Source organism: Micrasema longulum, unplaced genomic scaffold (genome assembly GCF_059751315.1).
Source record: "Micrasema longulum isolate JH-2025_06_02 unplaced genomic scaffold, ASM5975131v1 h1tg002185l, whole genome shotgun sequence".
Classification (NCBI taxonomy): domain Eukaryota; kingdom Metazoa; phylum Arthropoda; class Insecta; order Trichoptera; family Brachycentridae; genus Micrasema; species Micrasema longulum.
Genome location: NW_028279350.1, coordinates 341,906 through 361,095, shown reverse-complemented (window position 1 = coordinate 361,095; position 19,190 = coordinate 341,906). Strand labels below are relative to the sequence as shown.

Below are 19,190 nucleotides of genomic sequence, written 5' to 3'. Positions count from 1 at the left end.
TATGGCCATTATGGCGGAGTCGCTTTCGAGGGACGACGCTAGCTCCAGGTGGATCGCGCGTGTGGTGAGGCAGGTGAACAGTGCCCCATAGCGCTTTTCTTTTCTTCGGCCGTTGGTGATCATCATCGGCCCGAAGAAGTCAAGCCCGCAGTGCGTGAACGGCGGCGTCCTGAAGGCCAGTCGGGCTCAGGCAGTTGCCCCATCAGCGGGGGTTGGGGCCGGCTGCGCAGCATTTACACAGCGGGCACCATCGTGTTATCTTCCTCACAGCCCCGCGGAGTCGCAGGATGAGGTAGCTGGCTCTCAGGTCGGCGATCGTCCTCTCGACTCCCGGGTGGCCACCCTTCCGGTGGCTGTGCGTGATCAGCAGCCGGGTGTATGGGCAGGTCCCGTCCATGATAGGCGGCGCGCTGCAGTCCTCTGCGAAGCTCTGTGCCGCTTGGATGCGCGTTCCCATCCGGATGACTCCCTCTTTGTCTAGGAAGGGTGCCGCTGCATGGAGGCGGCTGTGCGGCGGGATAGGCGCCTTTCGTCTCAGGAGCTCCAAAGCTCCAGCTCTTCTCCGAAAGCCGTCTCCTGGGACCGCTTCAGCAGCATGATTTCTGCGGCCCGTGTTTCTGAGGCGTGAAGTTCAAAGGTCCCCCCTGGGGACGGTAGGGACTCGTGGCGGCGGCATCGTGCGAAATCGCAGCACCCATGCCGTCGCCCTGACGAGTCGGGTCCACGACGAGAAGCGCTGCACCTGGGGTAGGGCCTCCGTCCGTCTGATGTGGCCCACGAAGTGGCGGGGTTGTTTCCGCTCCAGCGTCTTCTCGTCCGGTTGTTGTAGTAACTTCTTCTCTTTCGGCCAGTCGGCTTCCCCTTTTCTCAGGAAGCCGGGGCCTCCGAACCATAGTCCCGACCTCGCAAGGTCGGGTGGGCCCTTGTCGCGGGTCCCTATGTCGGCTGGGTTGTCCTTGGTGGGGACCCATTTCCAGTCCCGTACGTCTGTGAGCTCGTCAATCTCGCCCAGCCTGTTTGCGACGAACGTGCTGTACCGCAGTGGGTCGGTTCGCAGCCAACACAGGACCGTGCTCGAGTCCGTCCAGAACACGGTTTGGGTGATGAGAGCTCGACTCTCTTTTTTTATGGTGGCGGCCATCCTTGCCGCTAGTAGCGCTGCCTGGAGTTCTAGTCTAGGCACTGACAGAGGCTTTAGGGGGGCCACCTTGCACTTCGCCATTGCGAAACTTGTGGTGTCGGCCCCCACAAAGTATGCCACTGTGCAGCATGCCTGCTCTGACGCGTCGCAGAACACGTGCAGTGTCACGGGTTCTTTCTGCCCTTGCAGCGAGCATCTCGGTATTGTACAGCCGTTCGCTGCCAGCAGGTCGCGCCATTCCAACCACTTTTCGGCGTGGTCCGGTTGCAGCGGTTGGTCCCAACCTGTGTTTGTCCTCCAGATGGCTTGCAGCAATATCTTCGCCCGTATCGTGAGGCACGCAATGAAGCCTACTGGGTCGAAGATACTCATGGCGGCGCTCAACATGCCGCGCTTGGTGGGTCGCTCCGGGATGGCTGCACTTTCGGCTCCGTGCCGAAATATAAATAGGTCGCTCTTGGGATCCCATACGATCCCGAGGACCCGCTCCGTCATTACTTCTTCCCCTATGGTGACTGCTGTATTGGCCCGGTCGTCGGCCTTTACTTCTTCCAGGACATCTGGTTTGTTTGAAGCCCACCCGGTGAGCCGGAACCCGCCATTGCCGAGTACGAGGGTAACATCTCGTACCAGGCTTGCAGCTGTTTCTTCGCTGTCTGTGGCGTCTAGGTAGTCATCCATGTACATATTGTGCTCGATCGCCTCTGCTGCGGCGGGAAATTCTTTCGCGTGTGCTCGTGCGACTGTGTTTCGCACGAATTGCGCGCTGCTGGGTGAGCACTTCGCTCCAAACATCATGGACGCGAAGACAAACGTGTCGGGCTCCTGCCCGTCCTGCGTCCGCCATAGGAACCGCTGCGATTGCTGGTCGGCTTCCCGGATTCTTATCCGCAGGAACATCTCCCGTATGTCGGCCGCGATGGCTACTCGTCCCTCTCTGAAGCGGATCACGTTTCCGAGGAGGGATGAAAGCAGGTCAGGTCCCGTCAGTAGATGGTCGTTCAACGCCGTCCTCTGGAACTGGGCGGCGGCGTCGAACACGACCCTTATCTTGCCAGGCTTGTTGGGGTTTGTCACCGCGAAGTGGGGCAGGTACCATTTGCGCGAATGGTGGGCGTCTACCTCCTCGCGGCTTAGTTTGACGGCGTATCCCTTTTCAATGTAGTCCGCCATCTTGGCGCGATATGCGATCGCCAGTATCGGATCCTTCCGTAGTTTATTTTCCAGGGAGTGCAGCCGCTTCATGGCTGCTTGCCGGTTGCAGGGCAAAGAATCCCCGTCTTTCGCCCACAGTAAACCGGTCTCCCATCGTCCGGATGGTAGTTGTGTGGTTGAGCTGCTCATGAGCTCCGCCGCTCGCACATCTGCGGCGCGGCAACGTTCCAGGGTGGTTACACCTAGCGAGTCAACGGCGAAGCTCTTCTTTACCAGTTCCGCTAAGTCCCTTTCACCCTGGCCGTCTGGGGGTAATTCAAAGGCGGGGTGCACAGCCCCGCCGTAGGTGACGGCTCCTAGGGCCGTCTCGATGGTTAGCCGCCCGTCCTCTTGTAGGACTGGCGGGCCTGTAGATACCATTAGGGTGGCGTAATCAAGACCGATTAACATCTTCGGCTTGATGCCTGGCCCGTGTGTCTTGGTGCTCTTTCGGTTGCGGTGCGGCAGATCCATGACCCGCACCGTCTGTGCCTGGACACCAAATTCTTTGTTTCCTTTAACGAGGATTACGGATACACGCTGTGACTGTAGCGTGTCCGTGTTCCCACTGGCACCGATGAGTCTCAACTCCTCGCAGGCCCCGGTGGCGCCCACTGCACGGGCGACATCCTCCTCGAGGAGAGTTACCGATGAACCCTCGTCTAGTAGTGCGTGGATCTCCATTGACCCACGCGGGCCCTTCAAGGTTACTGGCACTACCTTGAAGGTCACTGGGACTTCCGTTCGCCTTGTCAATAAGACTTGCTCGTTCGGCGTACTGTCCACTCTCTCGCGGTGTAGTGACCGATGATGCCGCCCGTGGCACTCGTCGCACTTCGCCGCTTCACAGGTGGTCGTTTTGTGTCCCGGTTCTAGGCATCCGTAGCACACGAACTTGGCACGCACAATTGTCCACCTCTCCTCTACCGTTTTCCGGAGAAACTTCCGGCATTGTCCGAATGCGTGTCCACTCATGTCGCAGAACAGGCATTTTTTGTCCTGAGTGAGAAACACGTGCCTTTCTTGGGTACGCCTTTTCTCCACTCGGGCGGGTTCCGTGCTGATCCCGATGCAACCCGCATTCGGTATTGCACCGGTCAGTCTCGCTAGCCACAGTGCCAGATCCCTGGGGGTAGCTTTTCTCACGGTATCCGCTCGTGACATAATCCACATCATCCTCTCGACTCGTGGCAGCTTCTGAGTCATCTCGGACAGAAGCTTCGGGGAGGAGAGGTGGCTTCCATCGAGGCCCTCTACGGTCGATACGAAGTTTCTTATCGCGACCGCGTAGTCCGTCAGGGCCTCCAGGGATGCGTTGTCGGCCAGTTTAGGGAGTTTTCTTATCCGCTCCAGTACTCTGTCCACGACGATCTCCGGGTGTCCAAAGGCGGCCTCTAACATCTTCACAATGTCCGGCACATTTCGGGGATCTACCAGCAAAGACGACACTGTGGCCTTGGCCCGTCCTGTGAGGGCTCGTTGCAGACGGAGAATGTTCTCCGCGTTTGTAAGGGAGCACATCTGTGTCGATTGATCAAATTGCGCCTTAAATATTCGCCATTCTAGCGGGTCGCCGGAGAATTGCGGTAGATCCCTAGCGCCGGTTTGCCTCGCCATGAACGTGTGCCACTCCGGCGGCTGTCTGTATTTCGTCACAGGCTCGCCGGTGGCACCCGGCGGCATGTATTCCGTGGGTAGCCCCTCTTGTACCCACGCGCTCACCGGGTCACGAAACTCGTAGCCCCCCAGTGGTATAGTACGTGCCGCTACGGGCTCGCCTGGCCCGGCGGCGTAGCGTACGTCGGCGTCCTCCCTTCGGCTGTGTGCGGGTGGCGCCTCATTGTCCCGATGCCGCTCATTGTAGCGGCCTTGTAAATGTGCGTTTGTCGCTCCGGCGTAGGCCGGCTCAGCGGCGTAGCGTGTGTTGGCGGGCTCCTTCATCCTGGAGTCCGTCTCTGCGACCGGGTGCCTCCGTGGCACCCCGTCTCTCACCCGGCCGCTGTCGTAGTGGCTCGGCGGAAATGTGTACGCCGCTCCGGTGTCCTCCGGATCAGCGGCGTAGCGTGTGTTGGCGGCCTCCTTCGTCCTGGAGTCCGCCTCTGCGACCGGGTGCCTCCGTGGCACCCCGTCTCTCACCCGGCCGCTGTCGTAGTGGCTCGGCGGAAGTGTGTACGCCGCTCCGGTGTCCTCCGGATCAGCGGCGTAGCGTGCGGTGGCGGCCTCCCTTGCTCTGAAGGCTGCTTCCGTGTCGGCGACAGGGCGCTTCCATGCGGCCCCGTCTCTCACCCGGCCGCTGTCGTAGTGGCTCGGTGGATGGATGTACGCCGCTCCGGTGTCCTCCGGATCAGCGGCGTAGCGTGTGGTGTGGCGTGCGGCGGCGGCCTCCCTTGTGCTGAAGGCTGCTTCCGCGTCGGTGACAGGGCGCTTCCAAGCGGCCCCGTCTCTCGCCCGGCTGCTGTCGTAGTGGCTCGGCTGCTGGATGTACGCCGCTCCGGTATCCTCCGGATCAGCGGCGTAGCGTGCGGCGTGGCGTGCGGCGGCAGCCTCCCTCGTACTGAGGGCTGCGTCGGTCCTAGACGCGTCTGACGTCAGCGGCAGCGGCTTGTGAGCCGGTTCCGACGTCCCGTGCGATGTGAGGTCCCTCTCGATGGTGGGCGTGAGGGGGGTTGCCATGTCTCGTCTGGCGTCCTCTCTCGCGTTGGCGGCCTTCAGCGCGGCGATGATCTCGTTGAGGCTGCTCACCTGCCTCTCGTGATGCGCCTCGCGTTCCTCCATCTGTCGGCGAAATGTCGCCGATGAGATGGACCGCTCCGAGGGTGCGGATCCCTCGTCCGAGTCCTTTTGTTCCTCCAGAAGTCCTTGATGAGGCTCCTCCTGGCAGTCGTGTGAAGGCCCTGGCTGGGGCTCCTCCTGATGTGCTCGTACAGACCCCGGTTGGGGCTCCTGAAGCTCCTCTTCGTGCTCCGTGCCGGCGTCTCGACGCGTTCCCGAACGCGTCGACACAGGCGATCTGTTGACCGGCATGCTGTAGGTGTGTTGTAGACTGGAGACCACTGGCGACGATCCTTAGCTCCGAAGGACCAAATGTAACGTACGCGTTACCACGATGAAAGTTTCGCCGGTTCGTCACCCGCGTCTGCCGCAGTCAAGCTTCCCGGCGTAAGTGGGAAGCCGCCCTCCCAGACAGAGCCAAAGACAAAGTCGGAAGGTAGGAGCACAGCTGCGCCGACCGCAAGTCAACCTCAATAGCCCTGAAAAGGACTTTCCACCCGGTCCAAGTGGTGCAGAGAGGCGAAGGCAGTCAGCAGGCAGAGCGGAGCGAAGAGCGAAGTGCAGGAAGGCGAACAGGACGGAGAACGTAATAAAACACGTGTGAACTGTTCAGAGTTAGGAACTCAACTGATTTAATATTTCCATTTGACCGCCTTATAAAGCGGTGCGCGTCGGGCTCCGTGAGTCGGCCATCCCACCCGCGCCGGCTGCCTCGGAGTGGTGGGGGTAATCTTTCCCCGCCACTCGCTACATGCCGCCGGCCGCAGGTGGCGTAAATACGGGCGCTCAATGCCCGTACGGGCCATTTCGTCGGCAGCCGCGACGCGCGCAACATGACATTTACATAATATATTTTTATACATTTTATTCATTTTAACCTAGCTATTTTTCCCCGGTAATACTGAGGCCAGGCTCGAAAGTGACCATTTTATCTTTATTGAGAGCCCAGCCATCAGTTCTATACATTTACCGGGGATCCTTTCTAATTATTGTATTATTTTAATTTATTCGATTTTACGCGTCCGGAACAATAGATATACAAAAACAGACCTTTAAGTTTAACTTCAAATTTCAAGTGATCAACTGAAGCTGGCGGTAAATTAAATATTTAGTTTTGCCATGGAACTATCAAAATATACTTACCGAATGTAATTTTTATGATACCAGTAACCTTTCTTACTTAAAACTTGATTTTGTTAAGGATTTCGGCAGTGGGCAAAATTGTCATGGCTGGGCAAAATTGTCATGTTTGACGGTACCTATATACTAACACAAGCGAAATTTGTAAGATTATTTGATTCACGACAAGCACTGACCATTAACATAATCTATACAATAAATATACTAAGTTTGAAAATGTTTTGTGGTGCGAATCCTCTTTTACATAGTTATAAAGAACGTCGAAACATTAAAAAAACTATCTATATAAAACTTATAACTATAAAAAAAAAACTATAAAAAATATGTAATTCTTAGATATCCTCCCCATAATGAGAGACCCGCGCCCCGCGCCCGTCACCCGGCACTCAGCAATGGACAGGTCCTAAATACGGCTGTGGTTTTGACTGTTCGTCAATACTATTTCATTACTATAATTCCTACAACATTATTAGTCACCGCCGCTATCTATATGGTCTTCCTGTTTTTGGTCTTGTATTATCGGTTATTCTTCGAAAATGAATACCACCATTTAATAAAACCATAAAACCGGCCTGTTCATCGTGGCCATTCTCAATTATCGCGATTTGTATGCGTCCGCATGTTAGAATAGTTGTTATCAACCTATTTGAAAACAATCTAAAAATTACCGAAAGCCCGAACACTACCAAACCGCGAAACCAAAATATGGTGTTCACTGTTCAGATTACTGACATACATTTTATATTACTCCGGTATCAGTTGGAATGTCTTATCTGCATGCTCCGGTATCTGGTGGCCGGTGGCCGGTGGCTGATGTTACCACCAACAACCATTAGTATAATGTACTCGTATTACCAGCGAATTTGCATATTTGAATTGGTCATAATGTTTATTCCAGACACTCTGGTCCGGTGATGGGATTTATAACTATTCATCTCAGTATCGCGTGATATTATGCACGCACTGTGTACAATGTACGTATTCTTCTTGAGGTGCCTTGTCAGGTCCCCGTGACGCGACGCTGGCGATCACTACAGCGAGAGCGTCTCGTACATGAAGGTATTCCACAGGGTTCGAAAATAGGATAATAATATAACCCTTTGCAATCGGTGGAATTACCCCACTTGATAATGATCCCACAAGCAACGAATAAATAGAAAATACAACCTGGAAGCCTACATTTTTGGAAAAGGTTCCCGCACTTTCGTGCTGTTTGGAAATAATTTAACAATCGCACATTCGCGCTCTTTTGATATTGTGTTGGTATTGTATTGCATTATCAGGTGACAAGGAATCTTCCTTAGGATCTGTGACGAATGCCTCCCAACTCCCAAACCCAATTCAAGTCGGTATGTCTGGCTTCAAGGTGTTGATCGAAATATTTAGAGGAACACCAGTTTTACGGCCTTCTCATTACCCAGTGTTTCTGATCTGTTTGTATTTATTTATTTATTTAACAAATTTACGGGAAATGTCCAATTTAAACAAATTAAATAACGTAAAACAATAATAATAGAGTAACTAAAAATAAAAGGAATACAACAAAGAAAAGCAAAGACAAGTTAATACATTATACAGGCATTATGGAATTCAGGTCAATTCAACAAATATACAGTCAATTTATTGGGAATATTTCTTCAGCCTATTTGTAAAAAAAAACTCAATTTACAATCAAAATAATTTAGATCTTGATTTTCATTTACAAATCTAATCGTTCTAGGTAGAGGCGCATGGAAACCATAATTAGTCATACGATGACCGAGGAACAGAATGTCATTATTTCTGAGTCTACGTGAAGGAACATTAGAGATATTTCTTGGAGAATAGTCGGGACATCAAATAAACTATTGAGTATCTGAAACATGCAAATTAAATCTGAATTAAATCGACGTTGTGAGAGACTGGATATATTCAGGAAAATTTCCATGTCAGTATAGTTATAGTGATCTCTTGTGATTCCTAGTTTGTACGCAATGTTTTTTAACAATTTATGCTGAACTGACTCGATGCAATTTATATGAGTAACATACTACGGAGACCATATTAAGGAGGCGTATTCAAGAATGGGACGAACCAATGAGCAGTACCTAAAGTATTTTTAGAGTTAATATGTTTTCAAAATCGAATGTAGCTCTATTAACAAATCCAAAGAATTTAAGAAATTTGTTAATGATATAGTCAATGCGTTCATTAAAATTTAGTTTGTTGTCTAGAACCACCCCGAAATCTCTTATTGAAGTTACAACGGAAAGAATTTGGTCATTAAGTTTATAATCGAAGATAATATTTTTTTAGATTAGCGGTAAGAAATTGTTTTGCATTTATTGAAATTTAATTCAAGGTTATTTATTTTGCACCAGTCATGAAAAGAATCAATATCATTTTGTAGAGCAAGACAAGACTAACATTTGAAATTACTTTAAGAATCTTATTATCCTCAGCAAAAGGCCAAAAAATTCTGGTAAAGAACGCATTGACAACATCATTAACAAATAAATTAAAAAGAAGGGGGGGCTAAATGAGCACCTTGCGATACACCTGATGTAACCATAAAACTATTTGGGGGAAATTATCAATCATGACACTTTGTTTTCTTTGGGAGAGATAGGATTTTAGAAACGACAGGAACGGGTCTCTAATGCCAAGAGCATAAAATTTAGAGTATAGAATTTTATGATCGACTTTGTCGAAGGCCTTAGAAAAGTCAGTATAGAGTACATCAACTTGCCGATTGTTTTCAAATGCTCTAAAATTGTATCAGTGAATGAAAGTAGATTTGTAGTTGTCGACTTAGCAGTCCTAAATCCATGCTGTTCCTCGATCAGTACATTCTTAAAAGCGGGAGTTATTTTATTAGTAAATAGCTTCAAATATTTTTGGAATAGGAGAAATCTTGGAAATGGGTCAAAATCCGCGATATCAGATCAATCGCCGTTCTTAAAAATTGGTCTAATAAAGGATATTTTCCTATTAAATGAATTTTTAGGGTATTCAATTAAAGTGTGAATTTATCCTTCGAAATCCGGTGGCCCTTGCCTCGAGTTCCACAGTCCCTGCCTTCATCCTTTCCCGATGGCAAGTCAAGAAAACGACATTATATATCGTAACAAACAACACACGAAAAACCCTATTCAAAGCCGATCGAAGATAACGTGCGCGGATCAATTAAATAACGCGAAGTACCAATAAAACGATCGAGTGCTATCCTAGAACCAGTACCGAAGGGAGGAAATCGAAAGTCCTCGTCCTTTAATTTAATTCCTGGATTGGTATATAATTTTCTTAGGACACGTTTCGGTAAAAGGCAAAGCTTTGTTTACAGTCCCGAGGTATCGAAGAAGTTAATTAAACATCTAGCCTATTTCTAAGTTTGGACTGAACCAAACCAAAATCTCTAGAGATGCTGTTGTTGCATTTATTATTCCCCTGTCCGGGTGAATCTCCATTCCGGTCCACGCAACATACGCGGCTTTATGGTGCCCGGGGAATTTCAGTTAAGAACGCGGGAATGTATCGTAAAAACAAAAACACCCGCTTAATTATAAATATCATTGATACATATAATATTATATCAGCAACGAATTTCGTTATATAATATCCTTCGAACCCTGGTCTTTCGCACTATTCAGCTTTAGCTAATGAAGATTTGAAAATTACCAGCAAAACAGTTTTCAACACAAATCATAACATCGAAATATGGAGCACACGAGCCTTGCTGTTGTGGCTGTACTAAATAAGTACAAGTACGACTATAACCTACCCGGTGGTATTTTATTTGAGTAATTCTTCCATCTGTTGTTCCGTGGTTTTAGCTCTTTAACTTCACAAAAATCAGCAGATCGAAGAGTCGAACAAATATGGATGAATAGTGAATGTAGCACTGCGTAAACTGCCGTTCCGAGCAAAAAGGCAGTAACCGACATTAAAAAAGTTTTGAGGAAATTTAGGAAATTTAAAATTATTTTTATGTATTTGGTACTTTTTTATCGTATATTAAACAGGTTTTTGTAATATTTTCGATATATAATTAAAGTAATCAAGAGTAAAAAACACACTTTTGCATTTTTGCTAGATACTGATTTTTTGCTTAGAACGGTAGTCAAGTGGATGACTGTATTTTTTATTTTATTTGTTTATACATTTTACCGTATTTTCATTATTTATTAGGAACTTTGCCCAGCTTACAAGAGTACATACCTCGTTCCAAGCTGATCAATTACATTTTAATATATATTATTATCGTTTACAAGTAAATTTATTTGGAAGAAAAAAGAGTAATATACAATACATACCTATACTGTCTAAACTTCCACATTCCCTACTTTAAAATGTCCTCCATCCCTGTTGCGATGTGTTAAACTTATCGATCTATAGTTTAATGTAGTCTTAAACTCGTTAAAAAAAAAGAAATAAATATCTACTTTCTATGATTTACTTAAATATTTAAATTTTGTGAGCCATTTTCAGCGAGTTGTAAATAATTAACTTTTAAAGTGGGAATCTAGTTGTGGAGCGGGTTTCGAGCCTCGGACTGATGAGCCATGAGTCCGCGACACCAGTCGCGGGACCACAACTCGGTTGTTCGCACGATTTAGAGTTCCTTCGACCCTGAACACCGAACTCGTCACGAGTGACCGCCATAAGTCACCGTCGCCAGCCACCGTCGCCTAATTGATTTCCTAAATGCACCGGATGTATCCGATGCGGGGTGACAGTGCACCGTGCGCTCTTCTCCCCGGGTTGCTGCACTCGAGAGCGTTCAGACTGCACAGTGTGCACGCCTACACGTGTACAGCCACTACAGCATACCCCGACGTCACACTCGATTAGTAGTATAATACGTTGGATCTCGTTTTAGACGGTTTCGAAATAACACGGTCCAAAAATTAAATTTAAAAAATATATACATGGCCGTTCACCACCCGGCCTGATAAAGTAACATAGCGTGGATGGACCTTTGTCGTTTTATAATTGTTTTATTATATTATTTGATTTATTAAATAAATAAATAAATTTAATGGCAGGTAAACGTATTTACTAGTAAACGATGAGGCCGAGTTATCTCCACTCGATTTCCTTTTGCAATGTTTATACTTGCGAGTAGAAACTGAATAAATAAATAGAAAAATGGTGATATAAATAAATATCCACTCGCCTTATTTTTACTGCGCCGGGCGGGTTGGAACGATTCGTGTGAAATGGGCCAATGCAAACTTTTTACTACAAAAATTCAACCAAAAATTGGGGTGCGTCTTATAACTCGATGCGTCTTATCGTCCAAAACATTTTTTTTTCTGAAAATTGATAGATACATTTTGAGGTGCGTCTTATTGTCCGCAAAATACGGTACACATAATTATACTTTTCGTTATTGGAGTGCGCTATATCGCTCTTTCACTTACGTGGCGTATAATATTAGACAGTGATAATAAATAATCTTTTTAACCTTTTTTTTGTCATGTTCTTCTTCTCTGGTCTCAATCCTGGGATTGGCTGGCAGCAATTACATTCATTCTTCTCCTCCATTCCTCCCTGTCTTGTGCGGCTCTTTTAAAGTCAACATATGATGAGCAGCGCACGTCCTCTAATAGGTCCTCCAGGTACTCTCGGCGTGGGCGTCCATTATGACATGCAGGAGGCCTTCTTGACGTGTTACATGGCCGATCCATCTAGTTCGCCTTTCGGACAAGGTGCTGAGCAGGTGCCTTCCACCTTCGATTCTTTGGAGAACCTCCTCATTTGTAATGTGGTCTCTCCAGGAAATTCCTAGTAGTATTCTATAGGACCACATCTCAAAAGCCTCTAGTCTCGGTTTATCTCTTTCGGATAGGCACCATGTCTCACAGCCATACATCAAGATACTCCATATATAGGTCTTGATTAGGAGTATTCTTAGTTTAAGGTCTATATTATTTGATTATTTTATTTTTGACCTTTTATTAAATGCAAGTCTGTTACACTGAAGAAAAATCCCGAATTGATTTATTCAAAAGTAAACCTATCTATCACTGTTCCTTTTTTTAGTACTGTGTGGAACGTATAGCCCGCGTAAAAGGGGGTTTCAGTGTATAGTGTATACTACATTTATACCCATGACTCGTTTAATATTTATTTTGTTTTAGTTTAATGTATACATATTGTTTTATATAGTTAAAACCGTCGTCGCTTTATTTTAGTGTAATTAAGTGAACACGTGTTATTGGATGGCTGGCCGGTCCTACTATTTTCATATATACATTTTTTATAGTTTCTATTTATAATAATTGAAACTCTAGTTTGTATTCTAAATATTAGTCAGTTTCGGTAATCGGTAACTAATACGAGCACTCAAATATTATTGTTAGTCATTTTACTTCTTGGAAATTATCTTTTGGCTGAATTGTTGCAGGTGTTAGAGGATATTTCATCAAATAATATTCCTAGAGTCGTGAGTCGTGAGTAGATATCCTACTACCTATTACTCACCTACCACTAACTAACTGTACACTTTCAAATGATCAGGTATTCTATCTCGGTGACTCATTGCTCATTGCACTACCTGACTGGCGGTTCCGTACCGCGTCCTCGTCATCATTTCCCCTTCCGCACCCAGCGGTGCGTAGGGCATGTAAGTAAAGTGATCAGTCTCACGCTTCACGTGTCAGTCCAGAAAACTGCCCTTCAATCTAATTCTCCCGATTCGGACGGCGACAGGGTATGTTAAGTAACAAAGTTATCAACTTGTTAGTAAACCGGACCCTGCCAGGAATCGAACCGAGGACCTCGAGAATAGTGGACGAACGCGTTCACCGCCACAAGACGAGGCGAACTTATCTCCACTCAATTTCCTTTATGCAGGATTTTTACCCGAGGGCAGCCGTCGAGTCGAAAACACTAGTCCAGGGTTCTAGTTATATTTCGCACATAGAACGGAATTCTTCATCCGCCCGGACGCAGATAAATAACAAGTCAGGGTTTGCTTTGCAATATTATTTGCTTTTTCATGATTCTTTTTTTAAACAATTTATTCCAACTATTCCATTCAAGGCCACTCTTAACACTGTGCGCGTGTTGCAATTAGGTTTGGGATTTTTTATTGTGATTATATTTATACAATGTTTTGAGTTTGTCCAAATTTTTGTAGACAAGGATTGGTTTTCACTCCGTAGGAAGTTAAGATTTACATGTTATAACAGACACGGAGAACATTCTAGAAGAGTGAACATTAATTTATTAATTTGTTAAAACAGCCATCGTAACAAAAAATATTTTTTTTACAAATAAACCAAAATTATAGGCCAATTATAGTATTCTATATATAACTAAGTACAATGCCAAAAATAAGAAAAAAGTTTACCCTAGAAAAGCCACTCCGTATAATTCCTTGCCACTTGTAAAAAAATACAATATTTCAATAATAATGATATGGAACATATGAAATGAAAAAGTTTTTTGCTAACTCGGTCTTAAAAAATCTTTTCGTCCTCGGATCCATACGGAGTTGCCCCAGATCAGCCTTGCCTCCTCTCTTCTTTCAAACGATAGAAAATAAACATAAAATGAAAGTATACAAATATGGAAATCTAGGCATTTAAATTTTTTATTTTTATTTTATTCAGAAAACATACAGTCATACATAATAAGTATTAAAAATAACATTTTTCAACATAAAAAGACCAATTAAGTTTTCATAAATTATGCAAAAGATATAAACATTAAATGTGACAAAAAAATGTAATAAATAAGAATTTCAAGTAAGAAAATAATAATTGTTAACATTTGCGTTTTCCATGGAGGTAATAAATTAAAATACTGAATGCACACTCCGAGCCATCCACGCACACACACATGAACGCACAAATAAAACATTCACAAACATATACATTACATGCGCCACATATACATGCCACAAACCACTCAAGATGCAAATTCAGCAACTATCCCAAATAATCGACCCCATGAAGAAATTTTCTGTATAAATGCAACGTGCCGTTAAAAATGTCTATATCAATACTGAGTCCATTATAATTTCTACAGGTACGTCTAATGAATGAATTCGAGGTATAATTGTTTTTATAAGTTGGTGCATATAAAAAGGAATTTAATCTGGTATAGCGAAGAGGACAACGGAAACCAATATTTTGTAAAAGATACCTCGAATCAACCATATTATTTAGAATTTTTAAAAGAAAAATTAAATCACATGTAAGGCGCATTTTTCGTAGTGATTCAATATTAAAATTAATCAAAGATGCGCCGTAATCATTTCCAATGTTGCCAAAACGATATTCCAGGCTCCTTATAAATTTCTTTTGAATGTTCTCAATTTGATTAATATATACATTATACTGAAGGGACCATACTAATGAAGCGAATTCGAGTTGACTACGCACATAAGTATAGTAAAGAAGTTTGAGTGTATTTGGTGATGAGAATGGCTCGGAGATTCGTAAGATAAACCCTAGAAGTCTGTACGCCTTATCCACTATTGTATTTATGTGATCTCTAAATAAAAGCTTATCATCCATCAGTACACCCAAATCTCTCGCTTTCATTGAACGATTGACAATTTTCCCAGATAGTTTGTAGTCAAATAGTTTTTTTTTTTTTTTTTGAGTAAATGACATGACAAGATATTTATCAGAATTCAATAATAACTGATTGTCCTTGCAATAGCAACATATTCTATCTAAGACAGCTTAAAGAACTTCGCAATCATTTATTGAAGACACTATTTTAAATACTTTATTGTCATCAGCGTATAGCAAAAAAAATGAGTTTTGAATGCATAAACTTATATCATTGATATAAATAATAAAAAATAAGGGTTTAAGATGCGAACCTTGAGGGACACCTGATAGGATTGGTTTAAATGATGAATTAACATATTAGGAACATATCCAACGATACAGATTCCCCCGTATACCAATGCTCCAAAGCTTGCAAAGTAAGACCAAGCATTTAAGAAACAAGCAAGCAAGGCTGGTTTAAGCGACGCAAATAATTTGTCCTTTTACTCCGGTCATGTTCCCGTGAGTGGCGTAAGTAGCGTCATGGACTCCGGATCGGGAGGTCAGAGGCTCAAACAAGTAATATAAGTCAAATGTTTTCAAATATGAAAACATTCATCACGCCCGCTTTAGCAACTTATTACCGATTTACGACTAAGAAAATGTTCCCAAAATTTTTCATTTTTGGGTAAATCATAATAACGCAAATATTAATTTAAAAAAAAAACATTATTACTACCAAAATAAAATAAATAAAGGATAGATTAACATATTATGGGTACGGTATGGATACACCGTATAATAAGTATGGCAATCCCATCATTATTCTAGCATCATCCCCAGGCCTAACTTTATACCTGGTTTATAAGAAAGGCCCAATTTTAATGCAAATGACAAATAAATAAGTTTATAACATATTTTTGCTGGTGTATTTGTATGACAATACTACCCATCTTATTAGATTCTTGGTATTTTCAAACGAGATTTTGAAAATACCAAGAATCTGAAAGAGATGCACTGTAAATATGATCCATTATTAGGTATTATTTGTATTATTGTTTATTATGTTAGGTTTCTCTAATTATTTTATTATGACAAAAAATAAAACCGTGTTTTCATTTATCGCTATCGAAGGACGTCAGAATATTATAGAAAATAATGAGTTCCGCGAAAACCATTCTAGGCAAATCAAATGTTCAGTCTTTGTTTACAATTTGAAACAAAACAGAACACAGAACTAGTTTTGTTTACAATCATTTTCATCTTAACACTTTATCTGGCAACGTAGCTTCCAGGTAGTTTCGTCGCGAGTGCTACTCGTTGCTAGTAGGTAGTAGGTAGTAGGGACAGAACGACGGAGTATGGGGGCCAGCGGACCAGTAATTACTACACTGTCACTCGTCATTCGTCTGTTGCAAGTCGCAAGTCGTCAGTCGGAGTCGGGCTGTCAGACACCAGCGGTAATCGACGACTGATTCGGCGCTCGGGTCGCCTTGGCCAGTTTGTTGTTATTATTCAGTATTCGTGTTCAGTGTGCGGGGGAACTGCGCCGAGCACCGTCCTCGTATCGCGTATCGCATACCCAATACCCACATATATACTACATTGACTGTAATATCGCGCATTGTGTCGTAGCTGGGTGCATTCCGAGTTCGCAGGGGACAATAACAATATCCCCCCAGGTAGGCGCGCGTCGCGGTGAAAGCGAATTCTTTCTTCGTACCTATCGTTCGTCGCCGTCGCAACGGTAAATGACTTGACGAGGCGATCGGCGCGTCACCCTCATTCGGCAGCCGTTATCGCGCGACCCGTGACGCCGTGACCCCCGTCCCGCGAGCATGAAGGGCGCGCTGTGGGCGGTGTGGGGCGCGCTGTGGGCCGTGTGGGGCGCGCACGCGGCGCGCGCGCCCGGCCTGACGGAGGTGAGCCAGCTGCGGCGGGACGCGATGCTCACGGAGCGGGACCTGTGGGGCAAGGTGCGTGACCCGCGCTGGCAGGAGGTGCGCGAGGGCGGCGAGCCGGGGCCGGACCGCGAGCTGGCGCGCCTGCTGGCGGCGTTCTGCGCGCGCGTGGAGGCGGCCTTCCCGCACGCGCGCGCCGCGGAGCGCGAGCCGCGCGACGAGTCCTGGCTGTGGGCGCAGCTGGCCGCGCAGCGCGGCGGCGTGGAGCTTCTCTTCGAGACCTTCCGCCGCTTCCTGGAGCAGCCTCCGGCCGCGGGCCGCGCGTGGGAGGACCTCGCGCAGACGGTCCTGACGGACCCCACCAATTCCGTCCCGGAGGCGATGGAGCGCATGCACCGCCTCGTGGCGCACTCCAACCTCTTCTCTCACGCTTTGTTGGGATTTAATCAGGTCCTAATATTTATCATAATATTACGGATTATTACATTCGGTTAACAATATACAATTTTTGTTTTTTTATTCATACTCTGATAATATTTTTAACATCTTTTGCTACGGTTGTCTGAGCTTGTGGTTTAGTTTGGTCTGGTAGTTTAATCCGTTTATTGTATAATCTCCGGCTGTCCTCGTCTCGTTGAATGTTGTGTGTGATATCGTTCCGATATTCTCGTATTGTGTCGAGTGTTTATTACCTACTATTTTTTTTCAATTTAGTTCTTTGTCTATAATTACGGTGCCGACGCGACCACGACGCGACGCGACGTGAAGCGACGCCTATACTTATTAATTTGCGTGTAATTGACTTCTTCTTCCTACTGGGGATTCCCTCGCTGGAGGGAACAGTATTGAAAACTATAAAATAATTGATAAACAATAATTATTACTTATTCCCAAAGTACCTAAATTATATTACGCTGTTTGTTTTTTGCACCGGCAACAACTATTACAAAAACATTTGAGTACCTAGGTAATATTTGATTTGTGGAGTTTAATTTTGGGAGCTATTTAGTTAGAAAATAGAGTAATCGAATTATTTCACAGCGGGGATTGAACCTCGGACCGCCGATTCGTGTAATGTAATTGTACTATAGGAAGGTTAGCTATATTGGTCAAGGAATAGGGTGGATATTACATATTGTGAACGATCAATTTTTGAAATAATGTGATCACAATTTAAAGATTATATTTTATAACCGGGCACATCTTATTGACAAAATTCACCATTTAAAAAATACTGTTTTATCAGGTCGGTATGGAAATTGCGTCATAGCCCGTTAATTTCAATTTTATCTGTTGGAGATTTGGGGATTTCGGCACGGGGAATAAATACATTCTGAGAGAAAGTTAACATTTCAGGACGAATTACGAGTATGGTAGATAATATTTATAAGTGATCGGTATGCCGATTTTTACGATTTATTTGCTTGATCAAACTCAAAATAAATGACTATCGTAATAATCAACATATTACAACAGAGATGAAGAACATTTAAGAGAAGGTAATATAGAAGTCTGGGCATCTACAGGGCTTATGACCTGTCAATGGCTGGTTTAAGTGGCCACTTTACACACTGTGTAACATTCACCATTCTGCCTATATTTAAACATCTATATACCTTCAATTCTTTCATCTGTTGATGTTTGTGAAGTTAAAGAGCTGAAACCTTTATTTATGCGGGTGAGATTCATCGAATTGAATTATTTCACCTACATACTAGGGAACGAATGCAAAGAATGGTGAATGTTACACAGTGTGTAAAATGGCCACTTAAACCAGCCATTGACAGGTCATAAGCCCTGTAGATGCCTAGACTTCTATATTACCTTCTCTTAAATGTTCTTCATCTGTTTTGTAATATGTTAATATAAACAGCTTCCCAGGGAGTTGAATCCAGTCCTTGTCTACAAAAATTTGGACAAACTCAAAATATTATCGTAATCTAAATTTTTTATTGTATAATTATTAATTGTTGTAATATTGCTTTTTTCGAAAAGAGCTAAAAAGATATTATTAATTCGACATAAAAAGTTATCATTCTTAATTAGTTTATCTCCAATATTGTATTGTAGGCAGGTATTAGGTAGTTGTAGTGTAAGTTTGCCGGAATCTCTTTTTACACAGTGGCTACGTTTCACGCAATATAGTGTATAAAAAGTATAGGAAAAAAAGACAATGGTGGATAAGATTCCTCGTAAGAAAATACATCCTGGATTTGAAAAAAACCTTTTTTAAAAAAAAACAAAGCATGACAACAAAATACTTAAAAACGTAACAAAAATTATGACCACCGGCGAACTCGTTTACTCACATTTGGTATGGCATCACTTTGATCTCGTGAAATATTCAGAGCCTCGTATCATATTTCAATCAGAATTTTTGGGTTTACTGGATTTTAACAAAAGTTCAAATAAAAATATGTTTTTTGAATCGTGTTATTTCGAAACTGCGTAAAAAGAATTCCCAGTGTAGGAAATAGGTATGTTCTGTGTTTATAGTTTGGCGCTGGAATTTTCTGTTTGATAAATACTTCACAAAGCGCTATCGATAGTTAT

General features: G+C 44.4%; 1 protein-coding gene across 4 annotated transcripts in view; it reads left to right on the top strand.

The window, feature by feature from the left end:
• orion (chemokine-like protein orion) overlaps positions 1 to 19,190 on the top strand; it is a 48,073-nt gene that overhangs the window by 7,054 nt on the left and 21,829 nt on the right. Inside the window, exon 1 of one of the 4 annotated variants that reach the window (XM_088239558.1) lies at positions 16,059 to 17,087. The exons of 2 other annotated variants lie outside the window; for them this stretch is intronic. In XM_088239558.1, the coding sequence (XP_088095684.1) occupies positions 16,575 to 17,087 (513 nt within the window). In that variant the 5' untranslated portion in view covers positions 16,059 to 16,574. Of the gene's footprint in view, positions 1 to 16,058; positions 17,088 to 19,190 lie in introns of those variants that run through there. One more of the 4 variants, XM_088239560.1, reaches the window with a different exon arrangement.